General features: G+C 33.0%; 1 protein-coding gene across 1 annotated transcript in view; it reads right to left on the bottom strand.

Moving 5' to 3' along the window:
- LOC100930828 (catenin alpha-1) overlaps nucleotides 1-17,272 on the bottom strand; it is a 40,514-nt gene extending 23,242 nt beyond the window's left edge. The window contains exons 1-3 of the mRNA XM_031953356.1: nucleotides 17,168-17,272; nucleotides 15,259-15,411; nucleotides 6,711-6,803 (exon numbers count right to left, since the gene is read on the bottom strand). Coding sequence (XP_031809216.1) covers nucleotides 6,711-6,803; nucleotides 15,259-15,411; nucleotides 17,168-17,200 — 279 coding nt within the window. The 5' untranslated portion in view covers nucleotides 17,201-17,272. The remainder of the gene's footprint in view (nucleotides 1-6,710; nucleotides 6,804-15,258; nucleotides 15,412-17,167) is intronic.
- Between the last annotated feature and the right edge of the window lie 1,914 nt (nucleotides 17,273-19,186).

Here is a 19,186-nt window from a genome sequence, read left to right as displayed (position 1 = left end):
TTTATATGGTCAAATTCTTTTCTTGTTGTTTCCTTACTTTTCCAGCCTATTTCTTCATGTTGAACTTTATGTTAAGATTGGCTTCTTCTCACTTGGAAGTGGGGATGCATTGTTTTAGGCTTTTTTCATGGTGCCTTTTAAAGTTATTTGCAGTGCTCCCAAGGTGCTATTATCAGGGAGAGTTGTGATCACTATTCTCATAGTCTGTACTTTGATCTTACCTAGGAAGGAACCCTGTTCCTCTTGGCCCTAAAACTGTGATCCAGGCATAATGCTTCCTTGTGACCAATCTTCTCTGCCTGGGAATTATGACTCCAAACTGATTATGGGCAACAGAGTTGCCAGTCAGTACATTAGATGCACAAAGTGCCTGCAAAAGTTCTTCAGAAATCTTTTTCTGACCAGTTGTCCCATCCTCTTAATGTCTTTGGGCTAAAAACTCCCAAAGCCACTGGTGCTGTCCTGTGGCAGCTTTCAAGGCCCAAGATGGTGATCCATCTGTGCTCTCTCTGGTGTTATAAATCTCTCCTGTGAACCTCCTAAGTTGTCTTAGCCTCTCTCTGACCTTTTGTTGGCTGTGCTACTCCAAAATTTGATTTGAGTAGTTGTTTTACACTTATTTAGAGAGCAACGTTGGGAGATTTCATCTGGTCCCAGCTTGTACTCTGCCAAGGTTGGCTCTGCTTCTATTCCAGATTCTTGATACCATGTATCCATTTACCTTTTCTATCTCTACATCTTGCAATTGTCCCCTTTTCTCTACTCACAAAGCTACCACTCTAGTTCACACTGGCAATCTTTCTCCACTGGGTTGCTATAATGGCCTCCTAAATGGTCTCACAGTCTCAAGTGAATCCTCACTGCAACTGATGCCCCACACAGCTACTGCTTGAACCGGTATCTACCACACCATTCCCTTAGTAAGCTTCAGTGTATTCTGATTACCTATATATGGAAAAACCCTTGCTTGGTTTTGATAGCCCTCCCTAACCTGACCCCAATCCACCATCCCAGTCTCAGTTTATATAATTTCCTTTTCTTTCTCACACATGGCACTCTCACTTTCTATTTCAAGGCCTTTTCACTAACTATTCGAGGTATCTGGGATGCATTCCTTTCTCATCTTAATCTCAGAATCAAATCTCTTAAAACACAAGCCAAAGTACTACCTTCTCCATTAAGTCTTTTTTGACTCTCTCCCCCTTCCATGACCAGCACCCTCCTAAATACTTTGTGTCTTCTGAGTATACTTATGTATCCATTTCATTGCATTCCCAGACAGAAGGTAATGTACAAGAAAGCAAAGACTCATTTTTCTGTCTCTTATCCCCAGTTCCCAGCACAGTGCCTGGTACATGGCAGTTTTTTTTAATGTTTGTTCATTCACAAATTAATGATTCAATTTTGTGGGAGGGGATATAAAATTTTCCCCTCCCACAAAATTGAATCAGACAGCTGCCTGAATGGAAGGCCGACAATCCAGCTCCACATATATGCCAGAGGAAAATCTTTATATTTATATGAGATCAAATAATGATTTAAAAATCCCATCAGAAACAACAGTGAGTGACTTATCCCATCCCAGAACTACACAAGGTCAGTCAGAGGCATGAGGGCAAACAGGAGAGCACCTCTTATCCCCAAGCTCCTAAGCTAAATATAGTCTACAGAGTAAAGAATAATATGTTGAAAAGATCCTGGGAATAGAGAAGAATGTGCTTTGGGGTCTCTAGCCCTCTGTTCTCACATGCTAGAAAGTCCTAAAGATACAATTTCAAAGATAACTCTAAAAAGTAGAGGACAACTCAGGAACCTAGAGTGAGACCAAGCAGGAACAAAATTCTCATTCACAAGTGTAGCCTGAGACAGAGCATGACTCTGGTAAAAAAAAAAAGTTCCAATTCAAGAATTGATATCAGAAGGATGACTACATCCAAAGGAAAAAAAAAAAATCAGCCTGTATTTAAAAATAAATGAAATCATTGAAAACATATCATTGAAAGGAAGAGTGCCTCCACAGCAACTATACCAAAGTTTCTAGAGGCTCAATTGGAAAAAAAAAATGGATTTTATGAGGATTACATGAATACCTAGAAGGAATGAGGCAAAACATAAAAACTGAAATAAAAGCTCTATAGAAATGAACTGGAATGAGGATAATTTTTAAGAGAAAATGTAAAATCTGACCAAAGTAATATATTCACTAAAAACTGGAATAGATTGAACAGGAATCAATGATTCAGAAATGACATGAAATATTAAAAGAAGATATTGAAAAACTTAAAGGAAAATGTAAGTTGATATATATATATATATTTTAAAATCCTGACCTTAAAAATTGGTCATGGAGAGATAATTTAAGAATCAATAGACTCCCTGAAAACAATGAAATGAAAAAAGTTTGGACACAATACATCATAAAGATTTCCCAGATCTATTGAGGACAAAGTAAAGATATTAACAGATATTATTATTATTATTATTATTATATGTATTATATATATATATATTATTATTATTATTATTATTATTAAAGATATTATCCACTGATCATCACCTATCCCAGAAATGTCTCGGCCAAAATTCAGTTTTCACATCTAAGAAAAAATGCTACAAGCATCTAGAAAGAAATGATTCAAGTACAAAGGAATTAAAGTTAGTTTATCACACAAGACCTTGTTGCTGCTACCAAAAAGGTAACGGTTTATCTTTGAATGTAATATTATTCCATAAGCTTAAGATAGAAGCTTACAACCCAAGAATAATTTATCATACCAAAGGTAAGTATAATCTAACAGAGGTCTACGAAACACTTCTGAGGAAGAGATCAGAGGTGAGAAGGAATCTGAAATGTTCAAACAAGAATAAAAAACCCAGAAAGGTAAATTTATTTGAACAAATTGATGTAATGTTAACACATATCAATGGGAGAGAAGAAACAGGTATTCCTTCAGAACTAATGTCATCAAAGAGTATCAAGAAGTTTAAAAAATTAAAAAGGATCCAGGGGTATATTACCTCCGTTTTGAGGATTGAAAGAGGCAAGGCAAAAGAAATATATTCCCAAATAAAGAAATAAAATCTGACTATGCAAAAATATGCTTGAAGGAATAGAAAGCAGTGTATCACATGAACCTTATTCTTATCTAAGAAGAATAGAGAGTAGAACAGAACACATATAAGCATGGGAAAATGATGCAGCACTGAAGCTGAGGCAAATTACATCCCAGGGTTAGCTTTGTTTTCATTTAAATAAAGCTTTCCAATATTTTGTATGGGAGAAAAGAAATTATATCAGGGAAATGCTACTGGAATCCCAAAGTGGTTCTGCCATTCTGGAGAATAGCCTAAGATCATGCCCAAAAGCATATTCTTTGTACATATTCTCTGACCCAGCCATACCACTACTAAGTCTGTGATGGTCTAAGACATCAAAGAAAAAGGAAAAAGATGCTGTAGCATCTTTTTATGTGGTGGCCAAGAACCAGAAATCTAGGGGAATGCTGATCAAGTTGTGGTATATAACTTTGGTAAAATATTATTGTGCTATAAGAAATGATGAACAAAATGGCCTTGGAAAACTATGGGAAGATATGCAAATTGATGCAAAGTGAATGGAGCAGGACTAGAAAAACAATGCATACAGAAACAACAAAACTATTAATGATGGTCAACTAAGAAAAAAAACAACTACTTTGATCAATATAATGATCCAAGAACTTGAATTCCAAATTCCAAAGGACTTATGATGAAAAATACTATTCAACTCTGGAGATGGAACTGATGAAATACGTGCAGAAAGAAGAATACTGTTTTTTCATTATCATTATTTTTTGTGTCCCCTTCATCTTTCCCTCAACATGGTTAATACAGAAATGTTTTGAGCGACTTTACAAATGTAACAGATATTATATTGCCTGCCCACTGAATGGATGGGGAAGGGAGAAAATCTGAAACTCAAAATAAACATCCCTTCATTTTTCCTAACTCCTATTTGTAATCCTTTCCTTTGGTTTTTGGAGTAAAATTATAAATTCCTTTTTCATTCTTCATTTTACATAATTTAATTCTCTCTCTTTTTTCTTTCTCCAATTATTAAAATCCTTTCTCTTCTCTCCTTTATCTTATTAGTTAAATCTTTTTCTAAAAAGGATTACTTTACCATCTTCATTAATTTTCTTTTCTATCTGTTCTAAACTTTTATTCTTTCATTTATAGTCCTTTATAATCTTTATTTTTTCTTTAGCATGTGTTCCTCAAAATTAAGACATTTTCTCTTTTGATTTTTTGAAGAGATTTTTCTAAGGTAGATGATTTAAGTTTTTCAATTCTGCCAATTATTTCTCTTGTATAGGTCATACATTCTGCTCTAAAGATTCTTATTTCTCTTTTGTACCATTCAAGAAGATCCTGCTAGGATTCCATATTCTCTGGGGAATCCAAAGTTTTTGCAATCTCATCATGTGTTGCTTCATTTTTCTTTGTCTTGTTAGATTTACTCAAGAGATATCTGGATTTCTTTAGATACCATCTTTCTCCCTGTTATTAACAGCTAACCTGTTGATTTATCTGCTTGCACTCAACTTTTTAAACAATTTTTTTTCCCTAGAATTTTTGGTTAACGTCAGTCTTTTTTCTTTTACTTCTTTATCTTTCAGTTTCTGATTCTTTTTCTTTTGATGGCAGATTCCCTGAGGGTTGCATCTCAAAGGTATCTCTGCCTCTTCCCATACCACATGGAAAGCTTCAGTACCTACACCAAATTACTTCAGTGAATACTTAACTTTTTTCAGCTAGGTTCTAGTTTCCTTTCTTTCTGGGCTCTACACACTGTCATTCTGCTCTGATATTCTCTCTTTTTTAATTCAATGACTGAAGTGTCCCAGGCTGACCAAAGTTCTGATTTCTTATACTTCTACCTCCTCTGTGGTCATTAATCACCAATCTCCCACAATGCTAAATTGCCAAAAGAGGTCTAATCTAGAAACAAGTCTCAGTACTCCTTGGCAAAGGCCAATTTTATTTTAATGTGAGGGTGGCAACAGTGTGGCCTGAGGTTCTCCTTGAGGAGGATGAAATCTGATGCATCCCCTTGGGGCTTGGAGCTCCAAAAGAAGCCAAGACATTTCACATATTGATGAATTATTCTTATGAAGACTGTCCCTCCTCTTTTTGAATCTTCTAGATGTTTTAGCATGATCTAGAATGCCACCCCAGCTTGGAGCTATCATTTCATCCTTTCCTTACTGTAGACTATTGTATGCATTTTGACTTATCTTGCCTTTTCTCATCTCACTCCTTCTTCCTAGAATACCCTGATCTCCCACCCACAGCTACTGCTCTGCTATGCCATGTCTGGCTGAAATGTCATCTCTTTTGTATCAAAGTGAAAACTCTATGTAGGAGAAGGGACTAATATGACATGTAAATTTAGCTAAAGAGATTCAGAAAGATAGTTAATAAAATACTTCCTTCTTTCAGTGATTGTGATCTCAAAGCAAGAAAACTCCCTTCTATTTCTGTTATTTGATAACAGTCACAAAAGTCACATAAGGAGTTATACTGTTTCTTTTCAGATAGGAGGGAAAAAAAGGTATGCATTTTATAATTTTAAGGCCAAGTTCAATGTCAATGCAGGAATTTCATATAAACTTTCTATAAGTTATGACTCCTGAGGAGTATCCTAATATTTGTAGGTTTTACAATTTTCTATCAATATTAAATTAATTTACCAGGCCTGTGAAAATGAGAGAGCAATAGTACTGGATGAGAGACTAAAGCATTGGAAGAATATGCATTCCAAATTGAACTCAGTTCTGAACCATAAGATTTTTGCTCATGATTTCCCTTTTCTCCCTGGTGACCTAAAAATGCTGCTTTCTTTCCAAGATACATACAACCATCAACTGTGAGGTAGAAAAAGAGAAATTTATCCAGGACCCTAGGATATGCTAAATTTTGCTATAGATGACTATTAAGAGAATGGAACACAAAATCTAGGCACTATTTTATCTGGGAGCCTAACTTCTGAATCTACATTAATCAATCTAATTATTTTTCTCAGAAGTCACCACAACTAGAAGCTGACATTATCTTTAATTCACTAGCTCTAGTCTAATAATAATATTTATAATATGAGACTTTAAAAAAGCAAATGAAGCCAAGTTATAACCTGAAAGAAGCCATAGACAAGCTTTCAAATTTGGCCTCTTTCTCAATGACCCAGAAAAAAGTTACTCTTATTGACTCTTATGCTGTACAGACTATAAGATATCAGAAATAATTCTTTCTAAACTTGCAGCTTCATTTTCCCTCTTGGCTTCAAATATTCAAAGCTTTCATAGTTTTCAATGATATTTAACTGATGGTACTCCTTTAAAGCCCTGCCATTCACTGAGGGTTGTAAATGTAGTAATATTGTCAATAACATTCATATAATTTTCCAGCAAATGGGACATAAAGTATAGTTTCAACATGTTATAATGACAGAATGCTTTATGTTCAAAAAAGATAAAAAAAACAGAGCTAAACCAAGTGTGAATCAGGCTAGTTCACTCAAATTGAAAAATCCAACAAAGTTTCAGTAACCACTCCTCTATTCCAATTTTTTCCCCTCACAAAAACATAAAATCAACTAACTCTACTTATACCAGGACTAGGAAATAATTTCTTAAATAATATGCCTAAATTATTTCAATAGGTACTTTTACCTGAGGACAGAGGGCTTCCAGTTGGCTTGCAGACATTCGAACCAGCTTCACACCTTCTTCATTGTTTGAAATAGAACAGGCTAAGTTAGCCACCTAAGAAAGGAAAAAAATGAAATACTTCTTTTATTGCTCTGAAGGAAAAAAATCCAGTATTTTCCCAGCTCACATTACTGTCCGACAAGAAAATCTGAATATTCTAGATCTCAGGAAATATTCCACCAACATGATTTAACCTTCATTAGCTGCTAACATAAAAGCAGTTAGGTCCATACATTCTTTTTGCCTAGTGCAAAGAAATTATATTTAATGCAAATTATTAAGTGATATTTCTACATACAGTTTTAAAACAATTTTCCTAACTATTTGAAGACTAAGTGAAAATGATTTAGAGCTTAAAAGCATAACTCAATGTCATTTAACTTTGGCCAATTTTTTTTCCCCAAAGAAATTTTAATAATTTTGCTGTTCTTCTAGGTAAAGGGGGAGCTCAATAAAAATAAACCCATCTTTTTCCTCCCTAAGATGGGATTTCTATAGAGTATGGTAGTTATTTCACAATTTGGTTCCTTAAGGTCAACTTATTAAATTGTTTAAAGCCATTGATAGTTAACTAGCAGCTACATTCAAAGGCAGTTACCTATTATCTGATCTGTTTTTATGTGAATTTACTACTTAACACAATCTTGAAAACATGTTATAATAAAAGAAAATAAAATGCCCAGTTTGCCTTACACAATTATAAGACAAAATACAATGTGTGAAATTTAACTTGAAAGACATTCTACTTTAATTCCCCTTTTTTCTTCCCCCTTTGAACACTCTCAGGGTAAGCACTGTTAGATGATCTTATATAGTTGTGGAACCCAATCTAACATTCCCTAATATATTTAACTTAAAATCCTTTAAGGATTAGACCTGGAAGGAATGTTAGATATGATCTAGCTTCCCTTATTTATTTTCCAAATGAGGAAACTGAGGTTCAGAGAAATCAGGTTTCTTGTCCAAACTACCGTGGGGGAAATGTTTAACAAAATATAAATAAAAAATACAGCACAACATAGATAGTATTAACTTGTTAATTTCTAAATCAACTTATGGCAGGATTCACTTTTGTTTGAATTTTATACCATTGGCATAGTTGATAGAGTGCTGGATTCATATATCTTTCTTTGCCTGATAGCTCTGTGGATTATGGTAAATCCCTTATGATTGGAAATTAAAAGTCTAGAATTTAATGTTTGTCCCATGATTGACTGACAATCTGATCCCTTTGAATCTTCATTTCTCTATTTTTAAAATATCAATGATTGCTTTGAATTCTTGATATCATTGATAATACTTTATTTGTTGTTGTTTTTCTCTGATCTCATTATTCTTATTTTTAAAGCATTTACCAAATACCAGATCCTTAGTTTATTTTCATTATTCTTTCAATCCTTTGACCTTATTTGAGTTTTATTCTCATTTTTACAGAAAAAGGATTCCAAGCATTGAGAAGTAGAGGTGTTCTCCATGTAATCTCTCTCAACAGATCAGCCTTACATTTCAAGATTAAGTCTCAGAATTCCTCATTAACAAAGATTTAAATGATGCTTGAAGTTGAAAAAAAGATTTCTTAAAGTTTATATCTATAGTCACACTATTTAGGATCTACAGAAGGCATACCAAAGCACAAGTCAAACAAGTGAGTATTCCTTAGAATTGGACCTGTAATCCCTTATCACATCAGCAACATCATTTATATCCAATTATCATCTATTTACAGACAAACTCCTTGAGGGAAGGAATAGTTTTTATTATTTCTTTGTATGCCCTGGCACAGTGCTTTTACACAAAGGAGGCACTTAACTAAAAATTTTATTTCTAGTCTACAATTCTCTTCTAAATTCCAGACCTGTACCAATTGCCTTTACAATTGACCACCCCCTGGGGTGGCTTCATCATCATTCCAAAATCAACATGTCTAGAACTGCATTCATCATTTTTCTCCCTTTTCAACTACTCCTTTTTACTTCCCTATGTTTGCCATGTTTGCCTTCTATCCAATTTTCAAATATAGATATCAGGAATTAATTAATGGACTAAATATTTACTGAATATCATCTTTGCTCAAGGCAAAAATTTTGGGAATACAAAAATGTCTACATTTCCAGACCTTGCTCTGAAGAAGCTTATAAACTAATGTAATAATATATGCAGTTAGCTATCAGGAAGAATAAGCCAAGTGCAAAGAATAGGTTTGGGCAAACCACTGGGAAAATTCAATCTTAGAAAATTTCAGAACTGGAAAAGAACCATGCAGGGCCGTTAGTCTAACATTTAAGTGAAAAAAAAAAATCATTACATTGTACATAACAGGTCCCATTGAGTCTCTTTGTTTGAAGATATTCAATGGAAGAGGAGGAAACTCATTACTTCCTAAGGAAAACTATTCAACTACTGTACAACTTTAATTGACAGTTCCGATTCTTCAGAAGCTGTGACATCTCATGACTTGCACCCATCTAACATGACCTGAAGAAAACTGATGTCTAATAGACTGGGTTTTAGTTCATCAAGAAAACTCAAAGAGAGGATTGAGCAGTTTGCCATTTATCCTGCATTCTTCTTACTCTTCAATTTTAGACCCAACCCATTTCTTTGCAATGCCTATTCGAAATACATAGACTCAACAAGTCAAATGTGTGGATTGTCCATTCAAGTGCCCATCACAGGTATTCTTAGTCTGACAAGTACCTTTAATCCACTTAAGCTTTTCTGCATGGATTGGCCACATTTTTAAGTGATCATATATCATACATAGAAAATACTATAACGTTCCCAAGCTTGATACAATAAACATACCACCAGCCATAAACACACCATCAACGCCTCTTGCCTTTGGACCCTGGGCTCAACAGCTATCCTTGACAACTGTCAAGAGCACTTGGCAACATTTCTCTTGTCTTGAACAGTGATTATGCTTATGATTTTTTTCTTTTCTTTAGAAATATGAGATTTTAATAGCCCGTGGAAAATAAAAACAATTATTAATTAAAATCTTCCTACAAGCTAAACAGATTTTGTATTGGTATCAGCAAATTTTGTGAAGGGAAAAGGTATAAACATCACTTTTGTTCTATATGAACCAATGTATCCGATACTTGAAAATGCAAGAGAACCAAGTGTTTTATAGAGAAAAGCACCGTAATGCAAAGTTTCAACTTTTCCCAAGAATACCTCATTTACTTGACAAAGAATAGAAATTCTTTATCTTGTAGCTCAAGAAAATAGAGATTCAAATTTGCTAATTGCAAAGATTCCTGCCTAAAGGGTCATGTGGATAAACAAAGACTAAAAAAAATTATGATTGCAGTTTGGAGAACTTTTTTTTATTATAATTCATATTTATATATTAATATACATGTTGTGTTTATTAATGTGTTATAATTTATAATTAAAAATTATAAATGCATCCTCCTCCTTTCAAACCAATAGTCATGGTTATTAAATATTAAATATTATGTCAATGTATAGTTAAAGTAACATTTAATTTGAAATATAAGGGCCTAGGTTTGAAGCTCATCTCTGCTGCTTAATACTCTGTGGGATCTTATGCAAGTCACTTAATTTCTCATATGATATTCCAAAAATCTTAGGGCAGTTTAAAGTATTATGGCTTAAAACTGTATAACAGAATACTAGTCTAAATGAGAGCTAAGATAATTTAATGACATTTAATGAGAGATTCTCTGTCTTTAATTCACAAAAGACAAAATGTCTCTTAATTTTAGAATAAGGTGTTTTATTAGACAATGTTCTAAAACTAAATAATAGTCTATTCTTATATAAACGTCACTTCCCCTATTTTGTTTTCTCATTTTAAAAGGATTTTGCAAAGGGCAAAATTAGAGATACCAAGTGGCCAAAGAAAACGAATAGACTGAAAAGAACATATGACTTGCAGCCACCTAACATGACCTGAAGAAAACTGATGTCAGACTGGGTTTGTTGGGTTATTAATGAAGATATTAATATTGACGGAAAAAATACCATTTTACTCTAATCCTAAGTTGAAGCTCAGCTTGAAAAAATTAATTTGATATGAAGAAAATAGAAAAATGCAAAAAGTGTTATTGTTATAGTGAAGATAATCTATACAATTAGAACATTTCATAAAAACCGATTAAGCAAAAGGCCCAGAAGTATTTGAAGTATGGAGAATTGTTATTGAAAAGGAGTTTTCAACAGGTATTTAAACTACCTTAAAGATGAAATTGGCAAAAGAAGTTCCAAAATTTTTGGATCAGTATATTTTGTCAAATGAAAACTTAGCTCATTTTGGCTGTATGGAATAGTCAAAATTCTAAATCCTTGGGTAAATATTAAATATTGACTAAACAAATGATACATAAGCTGAAAAAGAGACCTCACTATAAATAATTTTTTTCATAAGAATTTTTAAAAAATACATATTAACAGTAGTTCAGGTAGACCATATAGCGAAGTTTTATCAAAGAGGACAAGAGGACTAAGGAAGTAATTTTTTTTTTTTTTTTTTGACATTCATCTTCCTTTTTTTTTTTATTTAATAGCCTTTAATTTACAGGATATATACATGGGTAACTTTACAGCATTAACAATTGCCAAACCTCTTGTTCCAATTTTTCACCTCACCCCCCCCCCACCCCCTCCCCTAAATGGCAGGATGACCAGTAGATGTTAAATATATTAAAATATAACTTAGATACACAATAAGTATACATGACCAAAACATTATTTTGCTGTACAAAAAGAATCAGACTCTGAATTATTGTACAATTAGCTTGTGAAGGAAATCAAAGATGCAGGTGTGCATAAATATAGGGACTGGGAATTCAATGTAATGGTTTTTAGTCATCTCCCAGAGTTCTTTTTCTGGGTATAGCTAGTTCAGTTCATTACTGCTCCATTGGAAATGATTTGGTTGATCTCGTTGCTGAGGATGGCCTGATCCATCAGGACTGGTCATCATCTAGTATTGTTGTTGAAGTATATAATGATCTCCTGGTCCTGCTCATTTCACTTAGCATCAGTTCGTGTAAGTCTCTCCAGGCCTTTCTGAAATCATCCTGTTGGTCATTTCTTACAGAACAGTAATATTCCATAATTTTCATATACCACAATTTATTCAGCCATTCTCCAACTGATGGACATCCATTCAGTTTCCAGTTTCTAGCCACTACAAAAAGGGCTGCCACAAACATTCGTGCACATACAGGTCCCTTTCCCTTCTTTATAATCTCTTTGGGATATAATCCCAGTAGTAACACTGCTGGATCAAAGGGTATGCACAGTTTGATAACTTTTTGAGCATAGTAAGGAAGTAATTTCTAATCCAAGGATCCTAAGTCAGATGTTTAGTTCCAGAGCTTAGAAGTAATTTTCATAACAACTGGGTCAGTTTCTAAAATCTAATCTTCTCATGCCAATATATAGTTAAATCAACTTTTGTTATAGTTCAGTCATATCTGACATTTTATGACCCTATTTGAGGTTTTCTTGACAAAGAAATTGGAATAGTCTGATATTTTCTCTTCTAGCTCATCTGACAAAGGAGGAAAATCAAGGCAAACAAACATGATAAAATGGCTTGTCCATGATCACAGAACTAGTAAGGTTCTGAGATAAGGTTTGAATTCTGGGAAGATAAAATCTTCTTCACTACATCTCCTGCCATTCTATCTGCCCAAAGCAACTTTATGTGGTATTGGAAAAAAACACATTTTCTAGCAAAAAACTATTGAAACAAGGTAGATACCTTCATCTGATGAAATAGTTGGAAAACTGTGATATGTAAATGAATTAGAATATTATTAGGGAAATTAAGATACTAAATGTGAGAAATTCAGAAAATTTTGTCCAAAATTTGTGTGAAATGATATTGAGTGCTGACTGTAGAGTGCAGAACTAAGAAAAGAGTTACATGATTCACAACTCATAATGTAAATAAATGCAACAATAAAAATTAACAGGATTCAGTTAAAATACAATGACTAATATATTGATTTCAAAATGGTTAGCATATTGGAAGCTATTTTCTTTCTCTCAGTTGAGGTAATGGGACTACAGATGGTAGATGTTATTATCATGTGTCAATAATTGTCATTGGATAGCTTTACTTAACTATTGGTGTTTAAATATATACATACACATGTATACACACACACACACACACAAAATGAAAGGCACTATAAGGGCAGAATCAAAAAGTGATTATTATAAAATTATTTAAATTTAAATCTAAATTTTTTTTAAAGTATGTAAATAAATTTATCATAAAAGAACAGACAATTCCCTTGTTTCATTTAGTCTATGAAAAAAAGTAGTTTTTCTTTTTCAATTAAAGGTATACATAAGACTTCCAAAAACTAAGTTGGTAAAAGCAAATACATCTGCTCAGATTTTATTTTGGTAATGTATGAAAATGTTTGTGAAAGAATAGCTCTTTGCTCAACTCCCATTTCCAAAAAGTTGGTGGCAGGGATATCAATTACACAGCTATATGGTTCTGAAATCTTTTTTTCATGCTGGACACAGATTTTGCATTCTTCAGCAGCATGGTACAATAGAAACTGAAGAAATTGGCATCAGAGGAACCAAATGTTTACTTTAATTTTTGTTCTCAAAAGTACATTTTTCTAACAGCCAATAAATTATGCAATTGCACATAAAAATAAAACACTTTAAGGACTGCTCTGATTATAACAATCTTACTTAATGAAAACCTGAAGGTAAGGGAAATTCTTCTCAAAGAGCAAATACAAAGTAAGGTAAAAATGTTGGGTTTATAAGATTATATTGTCAACCCCTACATATCTACTTCAAAAGAAAACATGCCCCAAACTGGTATAAGAGCCAAAAGGCCATTTTATTAAACAAAAATTCTTTATGGGTGTTGTGAATTTGTCACTGATTTTCAAAATAGTGATTATGGGGTTTCCCCTCTTCCCCTCAGTTATTTAAATTTTATAACTTCTGGAAAGGATGAAAGCCAAGCACATTACTGAAAAATGATCCTATTTTACTACTTTTTCTTTCATTTCAACTGAATTCCACATTCATTTATTAAAAACCTACAAGTACAAGTGGTTGCCAAAACAAAGAAAATACAAAAACTGTTGCTTTTCTCTAGAAGGTAACATTCTATTGGATGGATTCACATATACAATAAAATACAAGTACAAGCTAATCTTCAGATATAGAAAACTAAGGAAATCAGTACTGAAGACTTCTGGTAGAAAGTAGCAGCTAAGACTTGAATGAAGCTAGGGATTTCTAAAAGGTTGCTGTAAAGAAAGAAATGATTTGAAGCATAACCTATCTGGAAAGTGTGGAGGAAAGAGATGGAACACTGAGTTTGAGTAAAGAATGAGGAAATTTGAACAAAAAATATGTGAAGGGAACTACAAATTAAATCTGGTACAATCTATGTAGGAGTTGGATGCTTTTGGTTCCAAGCCAAAAAATTTCTATTTTATTACACAAACAACAAGAGAATCGCTGATCATTTTTGAAGATGAAAGTAGATGACAAAATGTCATGAAGAAAATATTACACAGGCCAGTTTGCCTAGAGTAGAGAGTGCATAACAGAGAATAAGATGTAAAATGTTTTAAATACCAAGCTAAGATTTTTTATTTTATCCTAGAGGCCAGAGAGAGCCACTAGAGACTCCTCAGCAAGACATTATGAAATTCAGGTCATGGTTTAAAAATCCCAATTTGCTACATCTGTGAAAAATGGATCAGAGAGGGAAAAAAATAGACATAAGGAGTCCAAACATGAGATTGCTATGACAGTACAGATAAGAGTTGATGAGAACTTAAATGGGCATATGGCTATCATAATAAAAAAAAAAAAAAAAAAAAAAAAAAAAAAAGAGGGGGGACTAACAGACTCCACAAGATGTAGTAACAGATAGGCAACTACAGCTGCATAAAAGGCAAAACAGGGCAAGGAGAAGAAGTCAAATTGGCACACCTAAGCAATTAAAAGGATGGTGATATATGCTAAGTCCATCTTTGCGATTTTATATTCAATTGGGTTTACATTACTGGGAAATCCGTAGACAAAATATGAGCTACTGCCTTAACTCAAAGTTATCATCCTTGAATTTTACAAGGCATATAGAGAATTGTGAATTATATCTTTGAAATCTAGATTGTAATCGAGGGCTCTCAAATGGAAATCTGCTCTAAGAAATATAACACGATTAAGAAAAAGGAAGTTGACAAAAAGATTAGTGTAGACACAGGCAGACTAGTAGGACAATAGGACTTTTACTCAAAATAAACTTATTAGTTCAAAACATCACATAACCAGAAAAAAAAAGCTTTTGTTTAGAGATGTGATATATTAAATTACAATTAAAGATGTTCTACTGTCTTATACAAAATGACATTCAAAATAATCAGCCCCATTTAAAAACACATCAGTTTCCCTCCCCTACCCAATTGGGGGGGGGGGGGGGGTAGAGAGAAGCATATTGATGAAATAGCATGTGGGGAAAATAGCATGGCATACTAACCTCAATAAGTTTATTTGCATGTTCACGGAAAACTTGAGCGTACTCTTTAACTTCTTTCTCATTTCCATTCTTTGCAGCCTCAATCAATACCAAAAGTGGCACATTAGTTTCCAAGAATGAATCTGAAACATGGTCCATGACAGCTTTGCGGAGCTAAAAATTAAATTTCAGAAATTTAATTTTATTTCTGCCAGAAACTGGATTGACTTTTTCTTATTTTCTATCGAATGGAAACATACATTAGTCTTGACTGTACTAAAGAAAAATGAGGCAGGTCATTTAAATGGGGGTTTAAAGCCTTATTACTTAAGGCAGAGTTTCAAAAAGATCAAGTATAAATCAATGACAGCAGCAAAAACATATTTTAGAACAAATAAAAATATTGTATTTGAATGATAACATTTTGGGGCAAGCATTCTAACTTCCCAATGCCTTATCTTTTCCTTTGATGGTGTCAGACTTCTGAGCTAATGTCAAAGAGTAAAAGCACAATGTTTCACAACGATGAATGTTCATTATACTGTGAGCTCCTTGAGGGCAGCCACTTTTTTTGACTGTCTTTAAAAAAGGCAGAAGATAGCTAAGACTCTGTTAATTAACTTTGGTGATACTTACCAACAGTAAACAATAAAGGAAAATTGGCAGTTTTTCTAGTTTATGTAAATAGGATGTCTATGCTAAAAATGCTATCTTCTGTTATATTTTCTGACAGCTTTATTAGGTGGAAATGGAAACTATTTAGTGATAGTCTTTTTAATTTTGCTTTCTATAATGGCAGTACAACCAGAATGAAAAGTCATTACTATTTTTGCTTCACAATGAGACAATCTGCATTACTTAAGTCATTAGAAGGTAGTATTTTGTAAGAGCACCACTAAAAAAATAATCAAACAAGTTAAACTTTATCAAAATTCATCATTCCAGAACAGAAATAACTCATTTTCTTTAACATAAAGGAACAGAGTTTTGTTTTTTTTTTTTTTGATCAAATGCTAAAGGAAAAGTAACCCACTAAAATCTCTGCCATAAATGGATTTACATTTAAGGGTTCTTCAGGATACTCTCACATTTGCTATTAAGCTACTTTAAATGAATTCCATTACCCGAATTTCAAGTTGCTTCTTTTTCACACTGCAGCTAATTTTTTTGCTAGTCCCAGTGTGACAGAATTAGCCTGGATCCTCATGGGGTTTGATTAGTCATTTAGAAACTCATTAGTGAAAAATGGTTAGAAAAGGTTTTTGTGGAGGACTAGAGCATACTAGAAATTACTCAATAGTTCTTGGGTGTATATATGCATGTGCATTGTGTTTGTGTCTCTTTATGCAGACCAATGTCTAGACGTAATTGGATAAGTTAACCAAGAAAGCCAGCTGCTCTTTCCCTTTCAGTGGAGAAGAAATGAACTGACCCATGATCAAAGTGACTTGGATATCCTACAGATATCTATGTTAACAGCTTGGAAAATCATGATTATAGCTGGGGTCCAATCTCTATTGATTCTGGGATCTAAGCAAGATTTAAACAAAGTATATACAATGCTCTATGCTTTTTTTTTTTTTTTTTGAAGTATTCAACTGGAGGTAATGGGAGTGGGGAGTGGGCAGTGGAGGTGAAGACAATGCTTTTTCTACAACAGAATACAAGAAGCAGATGACCTAAAATATAGGGTTGCAAGTAAAAAAAAAAACATTTGCACATTTTGCCCCTTTGAAATAACATTTTTTACACCAAATTCAGAGAAATTTATTAACCTACCAGTCCCTGATTGATATCAACAGAAGCTACTTTTTACATATTTTCATACTTTCTCAAGTACAAAATTATAGAAATCAACATTTAAAAGGAAAATCATTTAATATTAGGTTGGTCCAATGGAAGAAAATATTAATATCTTTCTCTAAAATACCTGTCTTCGTAAATCCCTGGTCTTTTTTGTCATTTTATCTATTGCAGAATTAAGGGCATCACTTCTTTCTTTTCGTCCAGCCTGTAAAAGAAAAAAAAAAATCCTATTATATTCTTTTGCATTTTACACAGAATGATGACATTAAGTAGCCAATGATGATATAAACACAAAATTGAAGAAATGACTCACATGTTTTCTAAATTTAAAAGTTGGAAAAACTAGGAAAATCTTCACAAGTTTACAAGAAACATCTAGATCTGAAATTTCCTTAGGCAGAACATCAGCTAATAATTGGAAATTATGCAATTTTTCAAAAATATGGAAAGACAAAAGTTTTTTCTCAAAATTTGGCTTCAAAAGGTCCAGTCAAACACTATCATTATTAATGAACAAACTATCTTGGGTCTACAAATAAAAAATTGGTTAGAGCTAATACTGGTGAACTTCAAGATCTTAAGTTTTCCAAGATATTATAGATGGCATTTGGCACTAAACCAATGAATTTAAATATAAGAAGTGCCATGAGTCAGTCAGGCAGTTAATACTATATAGTATGCAGCTAGAATAGAAAAGCTTTGTAATATCAATTTGATCATGTTTTTAAAAGTGCTAGACTAAGCTTAATGTAACTGTACTAAAGAGGCAAAAACACATTTATCCACTATTAAACAAAAAGTATGTAAATCATTATTTCTTCAGAGGATAAGCTGATTTGAGCTTTGTCCAGGTATGATTCTAAGCAGAACAAAGACCTGGATTTTCAAAATAACTGTAAAAGAAAGGAACGGGCCAAAAGGTATTAATATTAATAAAGATACTATATTGAGTGATAAATCAATACATTAGATATCATTGCCGATAAAAGAAAATAAATTCTATTTGAATAAATTCACTGCCATAAAATACTGCTACCTCCTAGTTTAGAAATTTCATCTTTTAAAATTAAAAATATTTCACCTAATCAATATTTTAAACATTAACTTATTATTACCAGTACCTGATTTCCAATTTATCATATTTAAAAAACAAAAGGCAAACTGTGCAATACATATCTACATGGCCAGCAAAAAACCACCCACATTAGTCATGTCTAAAAACATATTTCTTTCTGCAACACAAGTTCATTACTTCTCTGTCATGAAGTAAATATTGTTTCATTTTATTTATTTGGACTGGTCATTTGACACTGTGCACGTCAGAGCTTTAAAATCTTACAAATTTGTTTTTCTTTGCTTTGTTTACCAATTCCTCAATGGGATACTCCCTTAGTTTCCAATTTCTACCTACTGTGAGCTACTATAAATATTTTTTACACAGATCTTTTTTTAATTTCTTTGGGAAAAAGGCCAAATAGTGATATAGCTACATCAAAGGTTATACAAGATATACTGAGTATTGATATCCAAATTGTAACCCAGAATGATTGGACTAATTCACACCTCCATCAAAACAGCACCTACAGCTCCTCTAACATTGTGTTCTTTAATCGTCCTTGTGAGTCTAACTGACAGATATAAAGCAGAACCTGTGACTTGCTGTAACTTTTTTTTTTTTAATCTGACTGTTGATAGCTATATAGCAAACATTTTCTCCAAGCATTCATTTCTCTTATAATTTTTAGATTACATTTGTTTGGGCAAAGACTGCAGTAACCAACTAAAACTATCAATTTGCTGATATGAATTTTTTTTTTTAATTTTCAAATCTTTCTCTATCCATGGATGCAAGGATCCTTTCTCCTCTAGTTTTATATCTAACTCTTTTGCTATGTGGTATAAAGTATACATTTCTTCCAGAATGTTGGCTAGTTCTTCTATTTCAAGTAAGTACACAACGTGTGAAATATCTGGGAATCAACTTCTCAAAATAGAGAGAATACTTGGAAGGATACAATTACAAAGTGTTTCTTAAAGAAATAAAGAAAAAACCTAAATAGTCAAAAGAATATTCAGTGTTCATGGCTAGGCAGTGCCAGGGTAATATAATTGAGAATACTACCACTATTCAATTTCAGTTTTA

This window comes from Sarcophilus harrisii, chromosome 2 (genome assembly GCF_902635505.1).
Source record: "Sarcophilus harrisii chromosome 2, mSarHar1.11, whole genome shotgun sequence".
Taxonomy (NCBI): Eukaryota; Metazoa; Chordata; class Mammalia; order Dasyuromorphia; family Dasyuridae; genus Sarcophilus; species Sarcophilus harrisii.
Note: the sequence above shows the minus strand (reverse complement) of the source record. Positions and strands in the feature narration are given on the sequence as shown.